Raw genomic sequence first — 26,518 nt, forward strand, 5'->3', positions numbered from 1 at the left:
AAAGGAATTGATATTTTCAAATTGATTAAAGATGGAGTATTACAATAGAATACAGGTGCACAACCTTTTATCCGAAAGCCTCCAACACTTGTCGGATTTCGGACAGGATTAGAATGGAAGATTTTTAGCGTATTTAGGTAGGACGGGCGGCTTGATGGAGCAGCTAAGACCGAAATCATTGCATAAATGTTAGTCAGTTAGTTTGGAGGGATTTTATGTGGTGGTGGGGGTGGGGGTAAAGGGGGAAACTTTGATTCTTAGTCCCCTACCTACCTGGTCGGCGACTCCCAACCTCGCGGAGCTGGGGGCTCCGTCCGGCCGCGGGCGGCGCCACTCCGACCCCGGCAACTCTACCCCTGGCTGCGTGGCGCTCCAAATCCAGCGCGGCCCGCGGCCCGGACGTCCCAGCTCCGAAGCGGGGCTGCGGGCAATGCCTTACCGGGTCGCCGTGCGGCATCCGGAAAAAACCGACACACAACATTCGTCGCTGGAGGAATTCCGGCCGGGGCGGCGCCGGTTGGAGCTCCGACCCCGGCAACTCTACCCCTGGCTGCGCGGCTCCAAATCCAGCGACGCTCCGCGATGTTGTGTGTCGGCACATCCGGAGCTTGCCGAGGACCCGGTAAGGCATTGCCCTCCCCGCTGGTGCGGAGCTGGGGCATCCGGCTGGCTGGATTTGGAGCGCCACGCAGCCAGGGGGTAGAGTTGCCGGGGTCGGAGCTACAACCATATTTGACAGCGCTGCAGGCCTCTCCGACCAGGTAGGGGACAATTAAAGTTTACCCCTTCACCCCCCCCTTCACATAAAAGCCCTCCGAACTAACTGACTAACATTTAAGCAATGATTTACAGATGTTAAGCGTCTCCCGGGTCTCCAGGGAGGAGGCAGAGCCGCTACAGTAGTACAGATCGTGGGTCGTTTTCTTCAGTTTTTCTCAACAGCTTTGGTGTTAGACGCATAGTCAAAAAAAATTGATATTTTCAAATTTTCGATTAAAGATGGAGTATTACAATAGAATATAACAATAAAAATAATACTTTGAAGAGAAGTTTACGTGCTTTTTTTGCTACTGAAGTGGTACATTTTTTCTTGTATTTTCTATTCTGCCAGTAACTTGTGACAAAAGTGAAAATGAGGTTAACATTTTCTCCACGTTGATTAAGTGCTTCACCATTTCAAAAACAGGGGTGCAGCGAGTTGAGCCTCTGCCTCACAATACCAGAGACCTGCATTAAATCCTGACCTCGGATGCTCTATGAATGGAGCTTGTATTTGTTCCCGTGATCATATGGATTTCCTCTTGGTGCTCCAGATTCCTCTTGCATCCCAAAGACTTGGTTGATGGGTTAATTAGCTACAATAAATTGTCCTTGGTGGGCAGTTGTACAGTAGAATCTGGGGGTTAGTTGGAGGATGTGGTGAGAATAAAAAGTATGATTAGTGTGGTATCACTTATACCACAGGTTAATGATCAAAACTGACATAGTATGTCAAAGAGTCTCTTTGTTGTGTAAGAAAGAACTGCAGATGCTGGTTTAAATCGAAGGTAGACACAAAATGCTGGAGTAACTCAGCGAGTCGGGCAGCTTCTCTGGAAAGAAGGAACAGTCCTTCTCTTCGCTGTATCACTCAATGACTATGATGTAATAATGACTGAAATATTCCTTGCATCACTACAGACCTTTCCGTTTAAGGATATCAGTGGAGGAAATTGAACTGCAGCTCAACTCTACAATGCCAGCATGTTTTTACGTTGAATATCAGCCAACATTAAGTTCTTGAACCAAAGAATTTTCCTAAAAAGCTCGCAATCCACCCATTTCATATTTAAATCAAAAGATATTTGGTTGGAATGTAGGCATATTTTTCTGAGCTGCACTTTTGGGTGTAAGAAAATAAGTAGAATAGTTAATTTGCATATATTTCCCCAAGCACTTGGAGAAATACAAACTAAATGAAGCAGGAACGTGCCAATTTATAAAATACTTTGAAGAAATATTCGTGAAACGAGAAAATGCAACAGATCTCATTTATATTGGTTTTCAAAAGCACTCTATATTATATTTTTAGACAAAAAATGTAAAGAATGAGGGGATCAAATGGATGCAATGTAGACAGCTGGGATATCAAAATAGAGGATGCCATAAAGTTTCTCAGCAAACAGGTATAGGCCTTATTTTTCATCATTTGAATGTTCTGTCGGCTCTTGAGTTGGTAATTGAGATAGTAATATCAAATTTGTTGTGGCATCACATTATGTATATAAAAAGCTTAATTGATGTTGCTTACAACATCACCCAGTTCACTTTGAGTTTTGTGTGTTAGCATTTAGAATATACTTATCAAAACTGAACAACTATTGTTTTCTCAATAGCCTTAAAACTATTAAAGATGCCAATTAAAATTATTTTACAGTTTTCAATGTGATCTGTTCCAAGACGTAAAGATCTCTTTTTGAGGGAAAACATTGATCAGCTTTTGACTAATTTTGGTGAGTAAATTTTGAATTCTGGCCTTTTTGGTGTAAATTTAAAAAAAACTGTTCTCTGTTCTGGTTTCTAATTGTCATGTTGCACTGTAAAATTTTCCAAGCTTTTCTATGACAATGTGGTTTTACTGAACTGAAAGGCATACAGAGTAGATGATTATAGTAAAGAGTTTATTTCTTCACCTATATTTTAATAAGCTGTGGTAGTTTGCAACCATGGTAAAGCCTTCCAGAATTAACTTGTATAGGCTCAAATATGTTTGTTAATATCACTGGGAAACAAAAATAAAACATTGAAAAGCATACATGTATCTGTTTCTATGAATATAATTAATCTAGCTTTAGGTTGAAAAATTGTCAACATGAAAAAGACAAAAAAACTGAAATCATTATTATTCAAATTATCATTGTTTACATTGGCCAGAAAGGAATAACCAAGTAATTAATAACCATTAACTTTCTGTTTAAACATCAGTCTTAATGTTGCTTCAACGGTACGAGGTGGTTATTTCGTGTAGGAGCAACTGTACTTACCATATTTCCCGGCAATGAAGACGCAATATTTTACCCAAAAATAAGGCACGAAAATTTACCTGTCTTGGAGTCCGAAGGTTAGGTTGTTAGCCAAGAAAGATAGACTTGGCTAACCCTCAGTACAGCAACATCAAGAATGATCGATATGTATCTTTCAATGTAGACCGGACAGTGAGGGAACCAGCTCAAGAGCAAAGTTTATAGAATGGAGCAGGTCAGCAGGCGATCGATAACAGGACAGCGTGCGGTGGAGCTTACTCCTGTGTCAGCGAGAGTAACCTCAATTGGTCCCTTGATCGCGCTGACACGGGAGTAAACTCAACCTCTCGCTGTCCTGTTATCCATTGCTGCTGATCCGCTCTGCTCTATGATCTTTGCTTTTGAGCAGGTCCCCTCACTGTCCAGTCTACATTGAAAGACCCAGACAGGGCAGTGAATGCCATGCAGTGTCACCCAGCGCAGCAAGTGAGGCCACGTCCTGCTCCCGGCAGCAGTCGGAATTTAAGAAATGGCGGCCGCTCGCAGCCACCCGAGCTATTTCCCTCCCGCACCCAGAGCGCCGTGGCAGCGGTGAGAGAGTGAGTTACTGGCATGATCCTCGACCCCCACCTTCTCAACGCACCTTCCCGTGCTGACCCTGGCCAGATTCCCCACACGTTGTGAAAGGAACTCTCACCCCAATTGGTCCCTTGAACTAGTATTGTCATTCAATAAGATCACAACTGATTCAACTTGTCCTGGTGTACTCCCGTTTTTCCCACCATCTCTCATCTGCCGTCACCCTCCACCTCCCACCCATTCAGTCATTCAGAATGGAGATCTGGAAGCCTTGGGCAAATTGAATTGTCACTTTATTTATTTATTTATTTATTTATTTTTGAGCATGAGAGATTCTATGTCCCACCAGCCTTTTTTCAAAATTTAGCAACTCAAAATGGGGTTGTGTCTTCGTTGCCGGGAAATACGGAATGTACACCTTCATAATTTAAGACAAACTCTCATATTTTTAAAAAAGTACTTCTACAATCCTTCTTTGCTAAATAAAACCAAAGTTAGGAAAGAATTCCAAAGCTGCGCTTTAGTATTTCTAAATAGCTAAAACAACATTTTCAGACTTTACAACAATCTACAATCTGTCAGTGGCAGATATAATAGAACTAGTTAATCTAGTTAGACACAACGCTGGAGTAACTGTTACGCCAGTATTTTATGTCTATCTTCAGTTTAAACCAGCATCTGCAGTTCCTTCCTACACATAGTTAATCTAGTTAACATGTAATCTAGATTTTGAGTATTTTAAAGAAAATGGGGATTCTATTTAACTACTTCCGGAGACAGGGATTTAAAGAAGCAACTCTGCAAAGTAAATTTAAATAATCACTGTGCTATCCAGTTACAAAGCAGTGTGAAATCAGTTTAATATGATAGGTTCTACCGCAAGAACAGGAGTACGGAGGATGCCATCTCAACGGCACTTCACTCCGCCCTCTCCCACCTCGACAACAGAGACACTTATGTAAGAATGCTGTTCATCGATTACAGCTCAGCATTCAACACCATTATTCCATCAAAACTGATCACCAAACTCGGTAACCTGGGCATCGACCCCTCCCTCTGCAACTGGATACTGGACTTTCTAACCAACAGACCCCAGTCTGTGAGGTTAGACAAGCACACCTCTTCAACCCTCACCCTGAACACCGGCGTTCCTCAGGGCTGTGTGCTGAGCCCCCTCCTCTACTCCCTCTTCACCTATGACTGCACACCTGTACATGGTACTAACACCATCATCAAGTATGCAGATGATACAACGGTGATTGGCCTCATCAGCAACAACGATGAGCTGGCCTACAGGGAGGAGGTCCAGCACTTAGCAACATGGTGCGCTGACAACAACCTGGCCCTTAACTCCAAGAAGACCAAGGAGCTCATTGTAGACTTCAGGAAGTCCAGAGGCGGCACGCATACCCCCATCCACATTAACGGGACGGAGGTGGAACGTGTTTCTAGCTTCAGGTTCCTGGGAGTCAACATCTCCGATGACCTCTCTTGGACCCACAATACCTCTACTCTGATCAAGAAGGCTCATCAGCGTCTCTTCTTCCTGAGGAGACTGAAGAAGGTCCATCTGTCTCCTCAGATCCTGGTGAACTTCTACCGCTGCACCATCGAGAGCATCCTTACCAACTGCATCACAGTATGGTATGGCAACTGCTCTGTCTCCGACCGGAAGGCATTGCAGAGGGTGGTGAAAATTGCCCAACGCATCACCGGTTCCACGCTCCCCTCCATTGAGTCTGTCCAAAGCAAGCGCTGTCTGCGGAGGGCGCTCAGCATCGCCAAGGACTGCTCTCACCCCAACCATGGACTGTTTACCCTCCTACCATCCGGGAGGCGCTACAGGTCTCTCCGTTGCCGAACCAGCAGGTCGAGGAACAGCTTCTTTCCGGCGGCTGTCACTCTACTCAACAACGTACCTCTGTGACCCCCCCCCCGGACACTTATTATTTTTTGTAATTCAAATCGTTTGCTATGTCGCTCTTCAAGGGAGATGCTAAATGCATTTCGTTGTCTCTGTACTGTACACTGACAATGACAATTAAATTGAATCTGAATCTGAATCTGAGGTTACCAAAGAGTTCATTTAAAAAAAAAAATGTTATTTCGCCGAACACTGACACTCGATCTGCCAAGGCCTACTGGAATTCCCAGTTGCTAACCATTTTTACTCTCCGCCCCGTTCTCTTTCTGTCCTGAGCCTCCTCCATTGTAATAGTGAGGCCACACAAAAACTGGAGGAACAGCACCTCATATTCCATGGGTAGCTTACAACCCAGCAGTATGAACATTGAATTCTCCAACTTTAGGTATTCTCCACAACCCCCCGCCCTCATATTTCCTGAGACTTGCCTGACCTTGTATCTCCCTCCCCTCCACCTATATTCCTAAAAAAATTGCACCTCGTCAATCTTCCTATACAATTTGTAACCTTATAATCCTTTTGTCTCACATTGGGTGTATGTTCATCTCTGGCCTTTATCCAGTCACCTGCCTGCCGTGTTTACCCCCCTGACCTGCCATGCTTTCTCCTGCCCCTCCACTCTCCCATGACCAGCCATGCTATATCTTCTCTCCTCCCCTCTCCCCCCCCACCCCACGTCTGAAGAAGTGTCCAGACCCAATATGACATGGATAGGACAGGCTTGGAGGGATATAGACCAAACGCGGTCAGGTGGGTATGGTGTAGCTGGGACATGTTGGTTGTTGTGGACAAGTTGGGCCAAAGGACCTGTTTCCACACTATATCACTATGACCTGGAGTTTAGCATGCAGTTTAGATTGCTGTGCTACAGGAGAGAGTGTGTAAATGATTCATAGGATGTTACCTGGGATGTACCAGGTAATGTACTTTAAGAAGAAACTAGAGAGTCCTTGGAAGGGACCTGAGGAAGAACTTAATTATCCTGAAGGAGGTTCATATCTGGAATGCACTGCCTGAAGAAGTAGTGGGGGCAGTGCTATGACAACATTTATAGATGAACATTTGAAATGCTGAGTGCTGAAAAATGGATTGAGGTTGCATAAATCCTTGATGCCAGCAGTGCATGGTGGGTAAAAAGGTCTTTTTTTTGTGCTCTGACTGAACATGAATTAGGAGCAGGAACGTGCACGCCATTCCTCCAGCTTGTTGAGCCATTGTAGTAAGATCATGGCTATTTAGATTGTAATCTCAACACAATTTTTCTACTTGTCTTCAGTAACCTTTTGGTTATCAAGAATCCATGCCTGTGCTAAAATTATTCAAAGATTCTATTTACCCCGCTCGGTGAGGGGAAAGCATTCAAAAGACATGCAACTTTCAGAAAACAAAAATTGCTTCATGTTTCTGAAATAGACGGCATGGTGGCTCAGCGGTAGAGTTGCTGCCTTACAGCGCTTGCAGCACCGGAGACCCAGGTTCGATCCCGACTACAAGTGCTGTCTGTACGGAGTTTGCACGTTCTTCCCTTGACCGCGTGGGTTTTTACCGAGATCTTCGGTTTCCTCCCACACTCCAAAGACGTACATCTGTGTAGGTTAATTGGCTTGGTGTATGTGTAAAATGTCTCAAATGTGTGTAGGATAGTGTTAATGTGCGGGGATCGCTGGTCGAAGTGGACTCGGTGGGCGGAAGGGCCTGTTTCCGCGCTGTATCTCTTTCAGTGACATGTACAAGCACACCTAGGTCTTGTGGCACCTCCGCTTCTCCAAATCTGACACCATTCAGATAATAATCTGCCTTCCTGTTCTTTCCACCAAAGTGGATAACCTCTCATTTATCCACATTATACTGCATCTGCTATGCTTCTGTGCACTCACCCAACCTATCCAAGTCACCCTGCAGCCTCATAGCATCCTCCTCGCAGCTCACACTGCCACCCAGTTTTGTGACATCCGCAAACTTTGTGATGTTACATTTAATTCCATTGTCTAAATTGTTAATATATATATTGTAAACAACAAGCACCCAGCACCGAGCCTTGCGGCACCCCACTAGTCACTGCCTGTCATTCTGAAAATAACCCATTAATTCCTACTCTTGGTTTCCTGTTTGCCAACCAGTTCTCTATCCGTGTCAATACCCTACCCCCAATACCATGTGCTCTAATTTTGCACACCATTCTCTTGTGTGGGACCTTGTCAAAGGCTTTTTGAAAGTCCAGATACACCACATCCACTGGCTCTCCCTTATTCATTCTACTTGTTACACCCTCAAAAAATTGCAAAAGATTAGTCAAGCTTGATTTCCCCTTCATAAATCCATGTTGACTTTGAACGATCCTGTCATTGCTTTCCAAATGCGCTGCTATAAAACTTTAATAATCAAATCCATCATCTTCCCCACTACCGATGTAAGGCTAACTGGTCTATAATTCCTAATTTTCACTCTCCCTCTTTTCTTAATTCATCGTTTTCATTCTCCCTCCTTGGCTACCCTCCAGTCCACAGGAACTGATCCAGAGTCGAGAGAACATTGGAAAATGATCACCAATGCATCCATGATTTCTAGGACCACCTCCTTGAGTACTCTGGGGTGCAGATCATCAGCCCCTGGAGATTGATCTGCCTTCAGTCCCAACAGTTTACCTAACATCATTTTCTGACTAATATGGATTCCCTTCAGTTCCTCCCTCCCACTGGATCCTCGGACCCTAGTATTTCCAGAAGATTATTTGTATCTTCCTTAGTGATGACGGATCCAAAGTACTTGTTTAACTGTTCTGCCTTTTCCTGGTTTCCCATTATAAATTCATCTGTCTCTGACTATAAGGGATCTACATTCGTCTTCACTAATCTTTTCCTTTGTACATACCTAAATAAACTTTTACAGTCGGTTTTTGTTTTCTCCGCAACCATTAGCAACAGGGGTCTTGGGGTCCAAGTCCATAGTACACTGAATGTAGCAATACAAGTTGATAGGGTGGTAAGTAAGGCATATGATATGCTTGCCTCCACAGGATATAAGAGTCAGGGAGTCATGTGCAGCTGTATAAGACTTTGGTTTTAGTCATTTTTGGATTGTTTACAGTTCTGGTTGCCTCATAATAAGAGGGCTGCGGCTTTGCAGACGAGGTTTACCAGGATACCACACTGGATGAAAGGGTTGGATTGTTTCCTCTGAAACACGGAGGCTGAAGGAAGATCTGATAGGTTTAGGTAGACAAAAGTGCTGGAGAAACTCAGCGGTTGCAGCAGCATCTATGGAGCAAAGGAAATAGGCCGAAACCCATCTTCAGACTTATGAGAGACATAGATAAGTTAGACAATAGACAGAACCAAATTCTTTTATCCAAGTATTAAAAAAGTTATGGCCAAGGTGCATCTTGTTCTGCACTCATGTGATCTTGGATAATCCCCTTTCTTAAGTTAACATTTTTAATAGCCTATTGTACTCGAGTTATAACTGATTTTTTATATCTAATTTACATTATTTATAGGCCAAATGGAAGGAATTAGTGTAATTGCTGTAAAATAAATGACATATCGGCTTTCTAGTGGGTTCCTGTGGCATTTAGAACTACAGCGCGCTGGATTAGTGCGAAATAGCATGCAAAACCAAAATGAACTGTTCTTGATATATAGGGTTATATATGTTTACCCCCTTAGTTTGCTCTATAAAACCCTGGGGCTGCGACGGAATCAGAGAGTAATTTTAAACATTATAACTAATTATCGAGGCCTACCCTAAACTTAAAATACTAGCGATTAGTACAGCAGTAAAAATCGCGTTTTAAAACCCGCCCCCTAAACAGCGCCGAAATACCTGGCTGTGGGCAGAGGGGGAAACATACCTATACTAGTGTTTTAAAGGATATCGGCCAGCCAAGATTTTTTTACTCTGGGAATGGTAGGTTTATATAATGTACTAGACTATGTGGGACCCTTTGGGTCCCATGTTCACACGAGAGGGCTGGTCCCCCGACGCTATATTCCACCTTCCACCAATTCCAATATTGGTGGCCAGTGGGGGGGGGGGGGGGTCTTTCAGGAGTGCTGGTATGGGCTAGTATGGACATTGTGGGCCAAATGGATTCTTGGGGTGGCAGCTCAGTCCCTCAAGCCTGATTGGCTGGCAGCTCACTCACGGCTGGTGGGCTGGCAGTTGACTCACGGCTATTCCTTGAAATTCCATTTCAAGCAGAGTGTTAGGCCACCAAATTCAAATCAATTTTCCTGCCATTTCAAGTAGGGTGCAAGGCCACCAAATTCAATTGCAGTTTCTTACCTCTTCGAGCAGGGTGCAATACCACAAAATTCAAGTGCAGTTTCATACCACTTCAAGCAGGGTGCAAGGCCACCAAATTCAGGTTCAGTTTCCTACCACTTCTAGCAGGGTGCAAGGCCACCAAATTCAAGTGCTGTTTCATGCCATTTCAAGGATGGTGCAAGGCCACCAAATTCAAATGCATTTTCATACCATTTCATGCAGGGTGCAACAACACCACATTCAAATGCAGTTTCATACCATTTTGTGCAAGGCCACCACATTCAAATGCAGTTTCATACTATTTCAAGCAGGGTGAAACCACCATAAAATCACACAGTAGACATTCAGTGTGTTCAGTTGATTCACAGCTCAGACAGAGTCGTGACCTCTCCCTCCCCCATCATGCAGAGACTGAGCCACACCCTCACTTCCGGTTTTATAACCCCTCCCCCTCCCACCAGAAAAGGCGTGACCTTCATGGCGTGATTGACAGGAGAGAGATTCTCAACATTTTTTAAACACTAATAACACTTGTTTTTCATTGATGGGAAGAATCCTCTGCACCTGATGAGAGGAGGGGAACTGAGTAAGATGGCCAAAAATCACAGCCGTAATTGATAGCGTTTTATCTAGAATCAATATAGTGCAAACAGGAAGTTGTCAAGTTTAGACAAACAACCATTTGCAGGCAGTGCCTTTTCACTTCAACCCAACCCCTCCAAACAACCATTTGCAGGCAGTGCCTTTTCACTTCAACCCAAACCCCCCAAACAACCATTTGCAGGCAGTGCCTTTTCACTTCAACCCAAATCCCCAAACCACCATTTGCAGGCAGTGCTTTTTCACTTCAACCCAAACCCCCCCAAACAACCATTTGCAGGCAGTGCCTTTTTACTTCAAACCAACCATATTTTCATTTTCAAACCACATTAGGGGCACTCACAGTTGAGTAGACATGTATTCAGTGTTATTCAGAGCTCAGAGAGATGGCTTCCTCCATCTTGCAGAGACTGAGGCACAGCACTTCCTGGTTTTATAGTCCCTCCCCCTCCCTCCAGCAGGGGCAGCAGAGTGAATGGCAGCTTTTTAAAAAAACATTAATATCTCTCTGATTTTTCATCGATGGGAAAAATCCTCTGGTCCTGGAAGGCGGAGGGGGGCTCTGAGCGAGGTGGCCAGAAATGACGGCCGTAGGTGGCGGCGTTCCCCTCGGAAATCGCAGCACAGTGGGCCAAAAAGTGGTCAAGATCAGACTTTTAGTAATATAGACTACCATGTGAGACGGTGGAAGCAGATACAACACTGGCTTTCAACAGGCTTTCAAATAGGCACATGAATATGCAGGATTTGTAGATAAAGATCATGTGCAGGCAGAGAAGGCTGGTTCCAGTGCTGTTCTATGATGTACAATGAGATCTGTCAAAGATGTTAAAATGTAGCTTCACCAGTAGGAACAGCACCGGACCGGGTAAGTGAAACTGGGATAGTGTACTAGTAATCAAAAGGAAATTATTAATGTTTTAACTAGTCCAGCACCTTATCCGTGGTACTGAGGCCTTAAGTGCTTCCTTGATAGTGATTAAATGATAAATTTTCTGCATTGCATATCTTTTAGGAATGATCCAGTGGTAAAGACTGTGGATACTGGGTACATTGGCAGAAGTTTTAAACCAGCCAACATTTGTGTCCTGGATATTGCTCATATATTGAGTGCCATTACAACTAAACTTGTCCAGGTGAGTTGTAATTAATTAATCACATTATTTTAATAGACGGAGAAACTTTAAAAATGAAGAGCTGAGCTTCAAGCATCAGAAAAGCTGATTTCTACCTTGTTTTAGCACTCTCTCTATGAAAATGATTGTTTTAATCATCAATGGCGGCTATCATGTAGATGGTGCATTGTCCAATAGTGGAACCATTGAAGGAGACATTCCTGGGCTTTATTTAAAATAGTAACTATCTGACCCAGTTACCTCGCATTTATCACTTTGGGTTATCCAGGTTTTGTTGTATAGACTGCTTGAAATACAGAAATTGGAAATGGAGAAGGATTATTCACTAAAACCCAAAGTTCTGTAGCAGGCCAGGCAGCACCTGTGGAAGGAATGAATTTGGTTGAGACCCTTCTTCAGAATAATTGTAGTAGAGGGAGGAAAGATAGAAATTATGTGGGGGCGGGACAAAGCCAAGCAGTAAATAGTTGGCTAAAGGTGATGGGTGGGGTTTGTGGGTTAATTCCCAGATGGGTGGACTAAGGCTGGACATGAAAAGGATGTTAGATAAGGAGAGAATAGTAGTGAAATATAAAGCCAGATAGTGGAAGGACATAATAGGGAGAGGGAGGCATACGAAGGGCGGAATAGTTGGAGAAATGGGTGCGTGTCGCGATTGAAGAAAAACACGGGAAAGAGTGATGAGAAGGGGAGGTGATACTTAAAATTGGAGAATTCAATGTTTATGCAATTGAATTATAAGCTAGCCAAACAGAATCGTAGGTGTTGTTCCCCCACTTTGCGTGTGGCCTCATTCTAGCATTGGAGGAGGCTCCGGACAGAAAGGTCAGTATGAGAATGGGAAGTGCAGTTGAAATGGTTAGCAACCAGGAGATCCCGCAGACCTTGGCAGACTGAGCGTAAGTATTTGACGAAATGGTCGCCTAGTCATCGCTTAGTCGCACCGATGTAGAGGAGGCCACATCGCTAACATCGAATGTAATATATAAAGTTTGAACCTTTGTGTCACCTGGAAGGGCTGCTGGGATCCCTGGAGGGAAATATAGTCAGATGTTACATCTCCTGCGGTTAGTGGGGAAAGTACATGGGGGGGAGGGGGTTGGTTGGGTGGGTAAGGTTGGGTGAACCAAAGAGTTGCGAAGGGAGTGGAGTGTACAGTAAGTGGAGAAAGGTGCAAAGGTGTGACTGGTGTGGCAGCATGTTAGAAGTTGTGAAAATGTCAGAGAATGATAATGTTGTTATGCAGTGGCTGGTGGGGTGAAAGACGAGGACGAGAGCAACTGTCCTTGTTCAAACGGGAGCAAAAGCAGAACTGTGAGATGCGGAAGACGCAGGTGAGGGTTCCATCTCTAACAGCCGGGGGGGGGGGGGGGGGGGCACATTTACTGAAGAAAGAGGATATAGTGCAAATTAAAGTTTCAAGATGAATGTTCTTCTTAGAATCAGCCAGCAAATGTGACTATTTAAAAAATGAATCCTAATTTTTCTTCCATTTCCTTTGAAAGTGTGATGGAGAAGCCTGACCTTAAAAATAATTAACATTGAGATCTATGATTATGTTTTACACAAGATTTTTGTTTTGAAAATCAGATTAATAAAGCTGACATACTAATTATATTCTGTGTAATGTTGATTTTAAGGATGGCTTAAAAGGTGGCTGAGATAGTTTTGTGGGTCCGAGTTGCTCACCCTTGATCAGATGATGGTCGAAATAATAAACTAAGGTAAGTGAGTGGATACAAATTTACATTAAAAACTGGTTATTAAATGAATATTTAGTTGTAATTTTTGTTTTACCATGGCATGAAAGATTATCAAAATTGAACAGCAGCTGAAACATAATTACATAACATCCGGAACGTAATCTGTACATTTGTTTATTTAAATAGATATGATTTAAATTTTGTCTGTTACTTTTGTGCTATCTGATTTAATTAGTATAATTCTAAGCTTAAATATGTTATTTGTCTTTGTCAAAGGAAGTTGCATAATTAATCATGTATCAACATGAATTTTCAGATTTGATCTTAAGTGGAACAGCAAAGTGATACCAAAGAATTGTACGTAAACTGCAACAGTGGAATTGACATGGTGAGTTGTTTACCAGTTTAAAATTATTTTTTTTATAATCTGTTACATCCATAACATTTGTCTTGAATTGGTCTTCATTCTTTATGACCTTTTGATTCCATGGGTAGCTCTTCTGATATTTTGATCTCGACTGCTATGTGTTGCTAGCACTAATATGTTTTATAGTCCTAATACATATGTTTAGTATTTTTTGTTTTTTGATTAATAAGGTAGAAAAACAAATATATTTATTCCTGACATTTTTTTCAAAAGTATTACAACTTCCTTCTATTCCATCCACCACTGGAACCCCTTTTATTTCCACCATACCCTACTATTACTGCCAAATGCCTCTTCTCTTTCTCTCGCTACCTTCCAAAGATGGCTGTGCAGTATGACTACCTTCCAAAGATGGGAGTGCACTCGGACTTCTGGGGTAATAAGTAAGATATCAATGTACCAACTAAAGGTTCCTGTGCACAGCACAGGATGGTATTGATCAAAGTACGAGTTAGAAAAATACTTGACAAGAATGCCAGTCTGTGAGTGAAGTGCTTCAGAATGTTCAAGTACCTAGAAAAAAAAACACAAAATGAAGCCAGCTATGAATATTTAGGATCTAATCAACAATACATTTTTTATCATAAAACCAGTGGGAATTCAACATGTATCCTTCCTGTCTCCACTTCTGCAGTGGTTTTATGTGGGTAAAATAGTCAATCATTTGTTGACAATGGAATTAAACTCAATGAGGCTGCGTTCAGCTGTTTGGAATGCACGGTCATAAGCAAGATGATGAATCCATCTGATTTATTCCACGTCTGACAGAAATGCTGTGAATATTTAATATTCACCATTATCCCAGCTTTAACTGAGAAAATGTAGATTGTTTGAGAAATCTTAGTGAAGAATATAAAGTGCATCATAAATATTATGAACCTAAAAGGATGAAATAATAAATTATGGCTTATTTTCCAGTTCTTACATTTCAAATTTCTCCTATATTTTGTTATGTTTGCAATAATTAGTTAAGTGGGACAGAAAAGAGACAATTTATATAGGTTGGTAACTCGGATGGAATGCTGTGCTGATAGAGTTAGAATACCTGAAAGCCTATCTTTAGTGCACTTTAACTTTAAGCATAGAGGAAATCATTTATTTCAACATACTGGGCCAGTGGATTATCAAGTTCTCCTTTCGACTTCCGTTGATGCAAGAATAGTTGATGACAAATAACTGACTGCTCATTGCAAAGTTACAATTTGTTTTTAAATTATTTATCTCAATCACTTTAATCAGGGGTACCAATCTGTAACTCTAGGGACATTTTCTGTCCCAGAATTCAGTGTATAATTGCAGAGCTTTGTCAGTTCTGATGTAGTAGTTGGCCCTTGCTGGTCACTAAACGACAGCCTCCCGATAAGTTGAAATTGGTTAGCTTAAATCATTATCTTCCTATTCCATGTAGTTCTTCCTAGTGTATAGAAGTAAGTTAATTTGACAATGAATAGGACTTTCAGCAACAACTTTTATTTTTACATAAGAAGCATGTATTTTGAAGAATCGGGAATTTGTTCATGCAGAGCTGAAGATTGTGCGTACCATTTGAGATATAAAACATTGGCTGTAGATTTATTTAGAATTTAAAATCTACATTCAATCTAACATATCTGTGATTTAAACTTGGCGAACAATGACTTTTGTATAAGTATCCTTTCCCTGGTGTAATCTTAATTGGTTTTGGACAGTAGAGAGTCAGTACCACATATACTCTCCTTGGTTGTGCTATAAAGCTACAGGAAGCACATATCTCAGGATTACCTCTCTATGGAATGGGTGGACCTCTGAATGACTGGATTCGGGCTATTGGCTGCCGTCAGCAATTATCTAAATCGCAGTGGAAGGCAATAGCATTACTTCCATTTGTTGGGGGGAAAAAGGACACGAAGTGTATGAGAGCCTCAGTATTTCAGGCAACATCTCATGAGAGCATGGACAGGTGACGTTTCAGGTTGGGCCATTTGCTGGGTTGTTTTTACTGCCCATAACACTTCTGAGTAGATGTGAGCAGTTGAACTTAAAATGATTCTTTATAGAGCTTTTAGTGACATTTTTGTGATTTTTATTTCTCCAAGTAATTATTTCCAAGTTATAATGGTAAAATGTTTAAATCGGAAGAAACATTTATAAAGTTTAAAATATGTCTATCATGAATGATGAAAATTAATATATCTCAAAATATGTGAAATGCATGGGTATATATGAAGAAAAATAGAATTTTATAATAGGCAGATGAAGTTTCATTCCTAATTTTTGGAGTGCAAAGGAAGACCAAAGTAAGGCCTAGATTTTAATAGGTTTTATTTTGTTACCTCCACAATGCTATGTCAGCGGTGACGAGCTAATTGATTGTCAAATACAGACAGGTTTGGCAGTACAAGGAACAGTTAAGCACAGGAATAGGAACTTCACACCATGATGTCATGACATGTACTGTACTGACGTGATGTCCAATTAAGCTCCATTGATGTCCACTTCTGCCTACATGGGGCGCCATATCCCTCCATTCCCGACATACTATATACCTATCTAAAAATCTATTAAATGCCATTATCATATCTGCTTCCACCACCATCTCTGGCAGCGAGTTGAAGGTACCTACCGCTCTCTATGCATATATTTTTTTAAATACTTGTCTGCAACATCTTTACATCTTTACACCTTCCTCTTTTCGCCATGTCCTTTAGAAGTTGACTTTTGCACCCTGAGAAGAAAGTTCTGTTTGTGTACCCTATTTATACCTCTCGTTATTTTATAAACTTCTCAGCACTCCCCTGAGCCTTCGATGCTCCAGGGAAAACTTGTCCAACCTCTTCTGATAGCCTCTAATCCAGACAGCTGCTTGGTAAACCTCTTTTGCACCGTCTCCAAAGCCTCCACATCCTTCCTGAAAGTAACCAGAAATGCATGCATTACTCCAATGTGGCATAACCAAAGTTTTGTAAAGCTGCAACATAACTTTCTGACTCTTGTACTGAATGCCCTGACCATATATCTGAGCAATCATATCATCCGCAGCCTTTGCCACTTTACCTGCTTGTGTTGCTACTTTCAGGGAGTTGTGGGCTTGGACCCCAAGATCCCTCTCAAGATCAAAACTCATTGACTCTATACTTTGCAATCAGATTTAGCCTCACACTTGCATGGATTAAACGTTCTGCCATATCTCTGCCAATATCATTAATGGAAGCTTACTTTGGGTCCTTTGTCATCATATTGCTGACTCCAATGGAAATAGAAATAATTTCCTTCTGTTTGTCGGTGTATTTTTTCATTACAAGTTATAGGAAATTTGAAAGATGTCTTGTGTAGAAACACATCACCTTGGATTTTACAAAAGTAATCACATCATTATTATTTTTCACAAATGTTATTTTGAATTTGGCAGCAACTCTGGTATTCACTGGTATGTTTTTGTGTGTAAATCCCAAAGATGGTATCAATGTTTCAACATTGGTCCAGAGAATGCTGTTTTCAGACATTTTCATCACAATAAAGGGGAAACATTTGACATGACTTTAAGCTGTTTGCAAACTATTGCTGCTGTAAAATGCCCTGATAATCGTACACTTAACTGCATGAGGTCTAAGGGAGCTTTTGTTTGCCTGCTAAGCCATAATTACTGTTTAGCAAACTGTCTAATCCTTAAAAAAACTAAATTTAATGCATCTAATTTACTCATAATGCAAAATAGAGATTTGAAAAGTTTGTTGGATATTTGACCTGTCTTGATTTTGTTCAGTGTAGTTTTAGTGCTCTATAAAATTAAATAGTCAAAAATTGTACTATTGCCATTCTGATATGGAGTGTGCAAATTGTTTAACGTTTTGGCTACACAGCAGCGGATGCCAGGGATCTTGCCGAACTGATCGATAGCAACGTGCAGTGAGAATAAAGTTCTTGCCAAAGAGATTGGTAGATCATTTTATTTGGCGCTTTTTTACAATTTGGCACCGTACATTTGCTTCACTATTCGTAAAATCTGGATCATGTTAATGAATGAAAATTTGGGATTTTCTGTACTTTGGAGACTGTTTCCACCAGTGACCTGTTTTGTAGTCGAATATGGCACACCTTTTGTTCAGGATTGATGAAACACTTGCTTTTATTAAAATAAAATTAAAAAAAAATAAAATAAAATAAAAATTAAGTCAACACTGCAAAGAATTATCATTTTAAATTCAGAAGGTCGACTGCCAATAGTAGGCATAACGTCCTGCTTTTATCATGTTCAACATTTAGCAAAGTGAGTACAGTAAACCAATGTTATAACGGACCAGGGGGGGGGGGATGTGGTCCATTATTGCCAATTGTCCGTTGTAATTGAGTAAGGTATTATTGTATGTAGTTGAAATTAAAAAATGCAGATGATTGTTAATACACAAAAGGACACAAAGTGCTGGAGTAACTCAGTAGGTCATTTAGCATCTCCAGAGACCATGGATAGGTGACATCAGGACCCTTCTTCAGACTCATTCAGTCTGCTGAGTTACTCCAGCACTTTGAGTCATTTTGCTTTAAAACTAGGTGGCGACGCTGCTGATCTGCACCAGCGAGCCCTTCTTCACCAGCTACAGCACAGTCTGGTTGACACAGCTGTTGTTGCAGCTTACATTGTGCTGCTTCTTCCTGTCACCCATCGCATTGTCTGCTCCCTGCTCCTCCACCTTCTCCTCCTCCTCCTCATCTTCCCCCAGAGTCGCTTAGATCTTCCGCGGTGGAGTATGTTGGCAAATCCAGGGAAGAAGGAGAAGGAGAGACGATGGTGGTGGAGCGTGGAGCGGACAAAGCGATGTACAACAGGAAAAAATGGTGGCTGGTGAGCGGGACGGAGCCCCATAATAACCGAGCGTGTCCTGTCGGTGGCAGCGGCCTGAAGAAAGCACTGTCCCCAGGGGTTACAACGTGAGCCTCAACCACAGCCGCATCAACTGGACCATGCGGTAAATGAAGAAGGGCTCACTGGTCCGCGAGCATTGCCACTTTCATTTCACTGCACATCTCGTATGTGTATGTGACAAATAGACTTGACTTGACTTGACCTGGTGTACCTTGTGAGCCAGGGGGTGACATTGGAAGCCACGGATGTAAGCAGCTGGGCAGATGGTGGAACGTCCGTCCGCTATAACTGAAATCCGTAAAAGGGGTCCGTTAAAACGAGGGTTTACTGTAATAAAAAATTTGATGTTTAAGCGTAAACTATTATTACATCCAGTTTCACATTAGCACAACGGTTTTAATAAAGTGTTTGTTCTTATTTTTAATTTCATTTTAGTTGCATCTGTTTTGTATTGATAATTAGCTAGAAGACTAGCTTAGATCAAACTGCATTCAAGACTTTATTTTGTCCAGTTGAATAGATTCCTATCTCATTTGTAAGACTTGGAGAAGAATGCATCCATCATAGGTGTCGGGTTTTAGAGGCTCTTGTGTGTAATTTAAGGCATATCATTGTGATGAAGTAGTGTGTTAATGTTGTTGTTTATCAGAAATGTTGCTTGAATTAATCAATTATAAATTATTGGTGTTCTGAGAAACCGTCTGGTGTTAATAAGAATATGTAACTCTGTAATGTTAATAAATCCTATGATCTTTTTCTGTGGAAGCCATTTTAATTTAACTTGAAAAAACAAAACAATGTGCTCTTTGACTAAAAAAGAAACCAATCCTCGTTTTAGGATGAAGACGGACAACATAGTTTGGAATGTATCCAAGCAAATCAGATCTTTCCCAGAAAAAAACTAATTAGAGAAGAAGAAAACCTCCAGGTATAAAAGAAAATGTGGATTTAATTTGAAAATATGTAGAATTTGCAGTTTATGTGAGGTATTCAGATTTGTTCCTTTGTAAGTGATTTGCTTAGTCAGCGATATTCTATTGTGTCAAAATCATGTACCGTGTAATGATGTAGTACTGAGATGGATCTGATATTCATCGAAATATTAGATTCTTTGGATAGATGTTTTTTTTTATTGAATCACTTTTAATTTTCACACATGTAGTCATTCCAAAGTACATTTGAAGTTTTAGTGACTGCATTGAAACAGCAAACAATAAGCACCACGCTTTGCATTATCACAATCAAACGGAAAGTTGTTTAGGTTTATTATTGTCACCTGAAAAGCTTTGTTTGCTTGCCATCCAAAGAGATCAGATATACCATACATAAATATAATCAAGTCAAACTCAAGAGCAAAGGGGAGGATTAATGGCAGAATGTCGTTCTCAGCAATGTAGCATTTTGTGCTGTTTCTTGTGGGATAAGTTTTATCAAAGACTCTGGTGCGAATTTGTCTCCTTCAAAGCATTACGTTTTGGATCCACCTGGATAGGTAGGATAGGTCCTTTATTTAACCTAGTTCAAGGACAACATTCCCGAATGACGGTGTTGCCGTTTTGTTCAAGCATTTGAAGCAACATTTGAATTTAGAAATATCTGACACAGAAGTGAGAGTATTGCCATGTGGATGAAACTGAACCAACTGACAGTAATTGCACAATTCCATTATTAGCTTCTTTTTCTTTCCCCTGCATTACTCGTGTTTTTATTACGTGGAATGTCTTATTGCCCATCACTATTCTCTATTATAAATGTATCAATAAATGAAAAAGTTTATGTAGATTTCACGAGACATTGTTGTTTAATAACAGAGTTGATTGTTGATTGATCGTTGATATTCAATCAGCTTACTGAAAAACAATTTGGGCAAATATATATGTTCTGCTGCTTTGCAATAGATAAGGTTTTTTTTTAAACTTCCCAAACTAGCTGCAATACCATATAATTTTGTATATATTTGATTTTGCTACATAATAATTACTTCCCAATTACAATATTTTAGGTTCCATTTCCTGAGCTTCATGGAGAAAGTACAGAATACATAGGACGTGCTGAAGATGCAGTTATTGCTTTGTCTAATTACAGATTGCACATCAAATTTAAGGAAACACTTGTTAATGTAAGTGCTTAAAGAATTTAAAAATTATCAATATATAACCAAGAGATTACTTTCTAGAAATGTTCAGACTAGAAATGCTGCATTATGGAGAGAGATACAGATAATCTTTCATCAGTACTGGTTAAAGTTGGAAAGAAATGAGCTACAGAGAAAATCGGAAGAAGTTAATATGATAAAAGGAAAGATTTGTGACAGTGGAGACCAAAAGAGGGTGAAAGATACGTGTTGGCAGAGGTGGCGTCAAAATAAAATGACAATGACTAGTGATGAACAAACTATATCTGGAGATTATGTAAATGGAAAATGATAAATCTGCATTCTGAAATTAGTGAAAGAGAATGTGAAACAAAAGACTGGTATGTCTGAGTATTTGTTATTGTTGAGTCCGCAAAACTAATGTGCCTAGTTTGAAGGTGAGTTGGTATTCCTTGAGCTTGCTTTGAGCTTTATTGGACAGGTGTAACAGACCAAAGACAGAGCAGGTAGTCAGAGATGGCAGTAAATGCTGCCAACGAACATATTCCAGGGTGCAGGTGTCCATACTGAGCAACACACTGGCTTTTTTTGTAGTCACTGCAAAGACTTTGTGGGAAGGACCACAGTCTAGGATCCTGCCATGTTGGATACTGGGAGACAAACCCTGTGTAAAAGCTTCTCAAATCCTCACAGCTGCATTGTTTGAGGAGGAAAAGTGAGAGGCATTCATGCGTTGTAACAGAATGTGTTAAATTGATAAATTAAACTGTTACTATCCGCTTTCAGCTGGCAGCATCCCCACCTGTTTTTTTAATCTATCCTGGTCTCCTCCCTAACATAGGACTTCCTTTTACTCCGCAGCCCCTTTCCCCACCCATCTTTTCCCCACCACACTTACAATTTTAAACTTATTTCATTTTTAACTCTTCAAAGTTTTGATGCTGGATGAAATGTATTTTGTTGCTCTTTCCATAAACACTGCTTAACCTGCCATCCATCTCTAATATTTTCGGTACCAAATTTTCAGCATCTGGAGTATTTTGTTTTGTGAGTTTCTGTTACATTTAGATTATGAACCACCTACAGGTTATAAAATTAAATTTACAATTTTTAGTAGGCTTGGTAAACACAAAACGCTGGAGTAACTCACCGGGACAGGCAGCATCTCTGTAGAGAAGGAATAAGTGATGTTTCGAGTCAAGGCCCTTCTTCAGACCCTGCTTAGAGGCTTGAGTAGGATTTAGAATGGCTGGTATAACAAAGAAGTAGAACTTATTTTTGTACTTGGTCTGACATGTAATTAAACTGTTTCCTGAATTCAAATCTACTCTGTACGTTCGGGCATCTTGGGTCATGATACCAACCTCACTTTTCATCATGTTCCTGTTTTTCATTCTGACCATGCTGGTTTGATCGATCTACTTACTGAACCTTTCTTTACTAGCTATATTCTACCCTCTGGACTCAAGGACCATCTCTTACCCCTTAAGATGAGTGTTTGGTCCTCCTATCTGCTGTGATCCTTCTTTCCCCTGACCCGCCACAAAAACCTGGTCAACTGCTCACTATACTTGTAGCAGTAACAACCTGCATCCACCTTTTCCCTCTTTATTATGTCCTGGCCTTCCTCCTGATGTTCTTGCCACTTTTGCACATTTATTGCTCCCATTTTAACAGAATACAAAAGGATAAATGGTGGTGTGAGTTTATCTTTGTAAAACCAACTCCGATTGATACTATAGCAAGATGCTAGATATAGCAAGATATAGTAGAATTGCGATTTCCTTAACTGTTGGCTGAAGAGAGATGCTGCTGAGAGTAGGTGGTTGAGAGCATTAGATTGTTATGCTAAGAAAGCCAAGACAATGCTTTTTGAATAATTATTTTGGCCCCTGTTGCCCCAACCAGTAAATAATCAGCCAGTAGTTTATTTTTTGTTTAATGAGTATGTTTTTATTGATCATTGCCATGATACTTAAGAGACCAACAGAGCGATAAAAAGTGGATAAAAAGTGGCAGAACTTTGGCAGAAACTTTTCTGCCGTATAGAGTTCTGTAAACATTGTAAGATAACCTCATCTTCACATTACTCCATGGAGTTTGAAAAAACAAAAGATTATTACTGTTTTTTGTTCATTCACATAGCTAGAGGATAGTTTCCATTACTCCAAGCAAATAATGTGTTTACTTTATGGCTTATGGAGAAAAAAAAGTTGTTTTGTTTTTTTTGGTTTCCTGTACAGAGTATTTACCAAAATACTTGTTCTGAACTGTCAGTAAGTATGTTTTTTTTTCTTATTCCAGCATCATTGATGGAAATGTTAAAGCAGAATGCTGCCAGTGCATTGTGGCATTATAGTTCTTGCATGCTTTGTCTTTTAAGTGTGGCTTTACCCTAACGTTACATAGCATTGGTAATAAAACTTCCTGAAGCATTGTCAAAAATAGATCTTTTAGTTATGGTACACTATTCTCCAGTGTAAATCAGACTAGTAACATACCTTGATACGATATGTATTTAAAGTTATTTAAATCTCATCAATTATAGATTTCTACACATTGTGCTACTTTGACTAAATCTCAGCTCAATCTACACAGTGTCTTAAAGTCAATAACTCTAGCCTACTTGAAAATTATCCCCAACTAAATTTCAGCCATGCTACATTGTCTGTAGATTCTTCTATCGTCTCTACTCTAATCACATCTTTCCTGTAACAAACACTGAAATGCTATATGGAATGCTCCAACTAAAGACGAACTAGTATTTCGCAGTTTCCAGTTTGACATCTTTTGACTATATTTGTGCTACAGCTAGCGAATATATATGTGTGGTTTTACAATACTGGGCACAAAATGTGACATCATACATAAAACTGAAGTTCACAAATAAATTATTTCAACAAGATTCAGATTAATCAAAAACCCTCACGATGGCAGTACATGACAGGGAGAGATAGTTCATGAAGTTTGAGAAAATTTGATTAATGAACAAAATTCCTTTTTAGCATAGAATATTAAAAATGTCATATCTACACTGTTTCAATCATGCGTTTGGTGTCCACCATAACAACCGTTACATGAAATTTAGAAAGTCATTTTTTGCTAAAGCATGATAGCTGATTTCTTCACTTTTGCTGTTGTTCAACATACAAATGTACTTTCTTGCTATAAACGTGGAGTATGTGACCAAATGAGCAATATTCCTGTTATCGACTGAAACGTGCGTTACACGCGTTACACAGCGTCCAAGGGTGGACACCAAAATGAAAGTAGCTCCTGTTTCTTCCAGTATTTCTTTTTTTGTAATTTCTTTCTCATGTTTTGAATAAACTTTATGGAAGTAATTGTCCATACATAATAAGAGACTACAGGTACATAATTTGATGGAAATATAGCTACTGCAAAATGCTGGTGTTACGCGTGTGATGGTGGACACCAAAAATATTCACTGATTTTTGGCATGCAGCAGCTTTTACAGAATCTTGATATTACAGTTACTTCTCATAATTTCCATTTTCTTTTGAGTCCTTCAAACTAGAAAAATTTCGATCTCCTTGGAAAGTTCTTTGGTCTTAATTTACCATTGTGGTGTAACGGTGGTTACTCTAAAATAGGGTGGACGCCAAGAGTAACCATCGTTACACTCTTTGAAATATGGCCATTCAGAGCACCATGCCAAATTCATCATAAGTTTTGCCTATTACTGTGAAACATGCATCTCTGCAAAGCAACAAACTTCAAAATGTTTTGAATTATAATGAAATCAATGCAGAAATTGCCTCTTTATTTCATTGTTTCAAAGGATGTCACATTTTTGGTGTCCTAAAAATTTATATTTTTGACAAATAAACTGGTTGAATTAGGGAATTAATTTTAATTCCTAACTTGATTTTATCTCTACTGTCTTTTGCACATTTGAGTAACAATCCCTGAAAAAATTAACACCATACTACTTGAAACAGTGGAGATATGACATTTTTAATGTTCTATGCTAAAATGTACCCAGTATTGTAAAAATACACAAATATTTGTTTCTGCATTAATTTCTCAGATATGTCCCTCCCATTACATATCATGAAATATTAAGCCATCATTGATATTTTGCACAAGACACAGGCCTGAAATCTACTGAGTCCTGGTCTAAGTAGCAGCCTTGTTATTAAAGCATACTTCATTGCCCTTTTGCTTCCTAGTAATGAGCCAATTTCGGATCTAACACATCGTGTCCCCCTCACTGTAATTTGCTTCAAATTTACTAATTAATCTGACGTGACAAGTCACAGTGAAATTCTTTGCTTGCATATCCAAGGTATGCAATAGTCACCCCATAATGGACGCCAACAACATTACAAAGTATCTCGCACCAGGTTCCCCCCTCCCAGCTATCCCCTCTGCCAGGTCCCCATTGTTCTTCCCCCTCCCCTTCCCTCATGGCAGTCCCCCCATGCCGGGTCATCCAGCTCTCTTACAGGTTGACACACATTTATCTGGATCTGGCAACCACTATTTGTAAAGGTTCTAAGCTGCTTAATAGTTCTTCTGATTCTATTTTTCATATTTTGTTTTTGATTTCTAATGCATCCTAATTTTTTGTTATTCTCTTCCTTCTTTATGCTTTTACATGACATATGTAGGTTAACTTTGTTACTCGCCAGACTTGTCTTGTTATACCCTGTCTTTGCCTTTGTATTTCCACATGTTTCAGGTTTTCAGAAGTATTGAGCTCTCAAAACTCATTTGATATTTTTGCATTGTCCAACCCTTGTGTCGTGAGTTTTGAGTTCACTTTTGCTAATGCAAAGTTTTATAAGATTGGCAGCACTTTATGTCTCATCACTCGTGTTCTTTTCCAAAATTGTGCAAAATCTAACTGATTTATCACCACTTCCAAAGCCCTGTCACGTTTATCTCTTGCAAGTGCCCAGCTTATGATACGACACGATAGAGCTTTATTTATGCCTGGAGGTGAAATTCGTCTGCCAACAGTCATAAAACACAACAAGATACATGAAACATGAAAAACTGACCAAAACTGAACACTAAAACTGCCAGCTACACATTGACCACAAGCATTTCTTGAATTCAATTAAAATATTCTATTTTTCATTCTATTTCCTTTGCAACTAACATTTAGGCTAAATGAAGTTTCCTACTGTCATAATCTTCTAATGTACTCAAAAGTTTGCCAACATATTTGCTTTTTGTCCCTCCCTCTGGCAACATTTTAAACACAGTCCACATTTGGAGAGGTAGAATCTTATTAATATTTCAAATGGACACGATTAAGAAAAGATTTGCCTATTATGCTTTTCTCTAACCTATTAGCACCGCTTAAGGGATTGTGACCTTTTATTATGATAAATAAGAATATTGCCAGCATAGTTAAGAGAATGTGTAGGGACAAGTTTGCATTTAAATTGATGTATATAAGTATATCGTATCGAGCTTTTATAATCTGAAACAAATTGAACTTTTCAAAATGCTCGCTTAAGTCATATTTCTTGCATTTACATCAGATGTTCATTGTATGAGTTGTTTGAAGCTGAAAAGGATGGCAGTTTGAGCTAGGGAATTAATTGCTTGCCTTTTTACACTGCCTGTCTCAGCTTTTCTAAATTAACGATGCATGTTCTGTATGGCTACATTGTTAATCTTAAATGGGCTGTGACTATGCAGCATTTTGATCAAAATGATAATGTTTTGTTGGAACAGCAGAATTATATAGTGTCTCTACTTAGATTTGTTTCAAATCAAAGCATTAAAAAGTCCTGCACATTCTCTCACACACACACACACACACACACACACACACACACTCACACACACACACACACACACACACACACACACACACACACACACACACACACACACACACACACACACACACACACACACACACACACACACACACACACACACACACACAACTGATATTTGTTTTTC

At 40.1% G+C, this 26,518-nt stretch overlaps 1 protein-coding gene across 6 annotated transcripts in view; it reads left to right on the forward strand.

Annotated features, from left to right (window-relative positions):
- mtmr3 (myotubularin related protein 3) overlaps window positions 1-26,518 on the forward strand; it is a 95,759-nt gene that overhangs the window by 23,469 nt on the left and 45,772 nt on the right. For 4 of the 6 annotated variants that reach the window (XR_008725503.1, XM_055655643.1, XM_055655642.1 and 1 more), the window contains 6 exons: window positions 2,417-2,492; window positions 11,387-11,507; window positions 13,148-13,231; window positions 13,527-13,598; window positions 19,316-19,405; window positions 20,480-20,596. Coding sequence is in view for 5 of the 6 variants with exons in the window: in XM_055655643.1 (XP_055511618.1) it covers window positions 13,596-13,598; window positions 19,316-19,405; window positions 20,480-20,596 (210 nt within the window). In the remaining variant the exon portion in view is untranslated. Of the gene's footprint in view, window positions 1-2,071; window positions 2,166-2,416; window positions 2,493-11,386; window positions 11,508-13,147; window positions 13,232-13,526; window positions 13,599-19,315; window positions 19,406-20,479; window positions 20,597-26,518 lie in introns of all 6 variants that reach the window. The other 2 variants (XM_055655645.1, XM_055655646.1) reach the window with 2 other exon arrangements.

This window comes from Leucoraja erinacea, chromosome 25 (assembly GCF_028641065.1).
Source record: "Leucoraja erinacea ecotype New England chromosome 25, Leri_hhj_1, whole genome shotgun sequence".
In the NCBI taxonomy this organism is placed as follows: Eukaryota; Metazoa; Chordata; class Chondrichthyes; order Rajiformes; family Rajidae; genus Leucoraja; species Leucoraja erinaceus.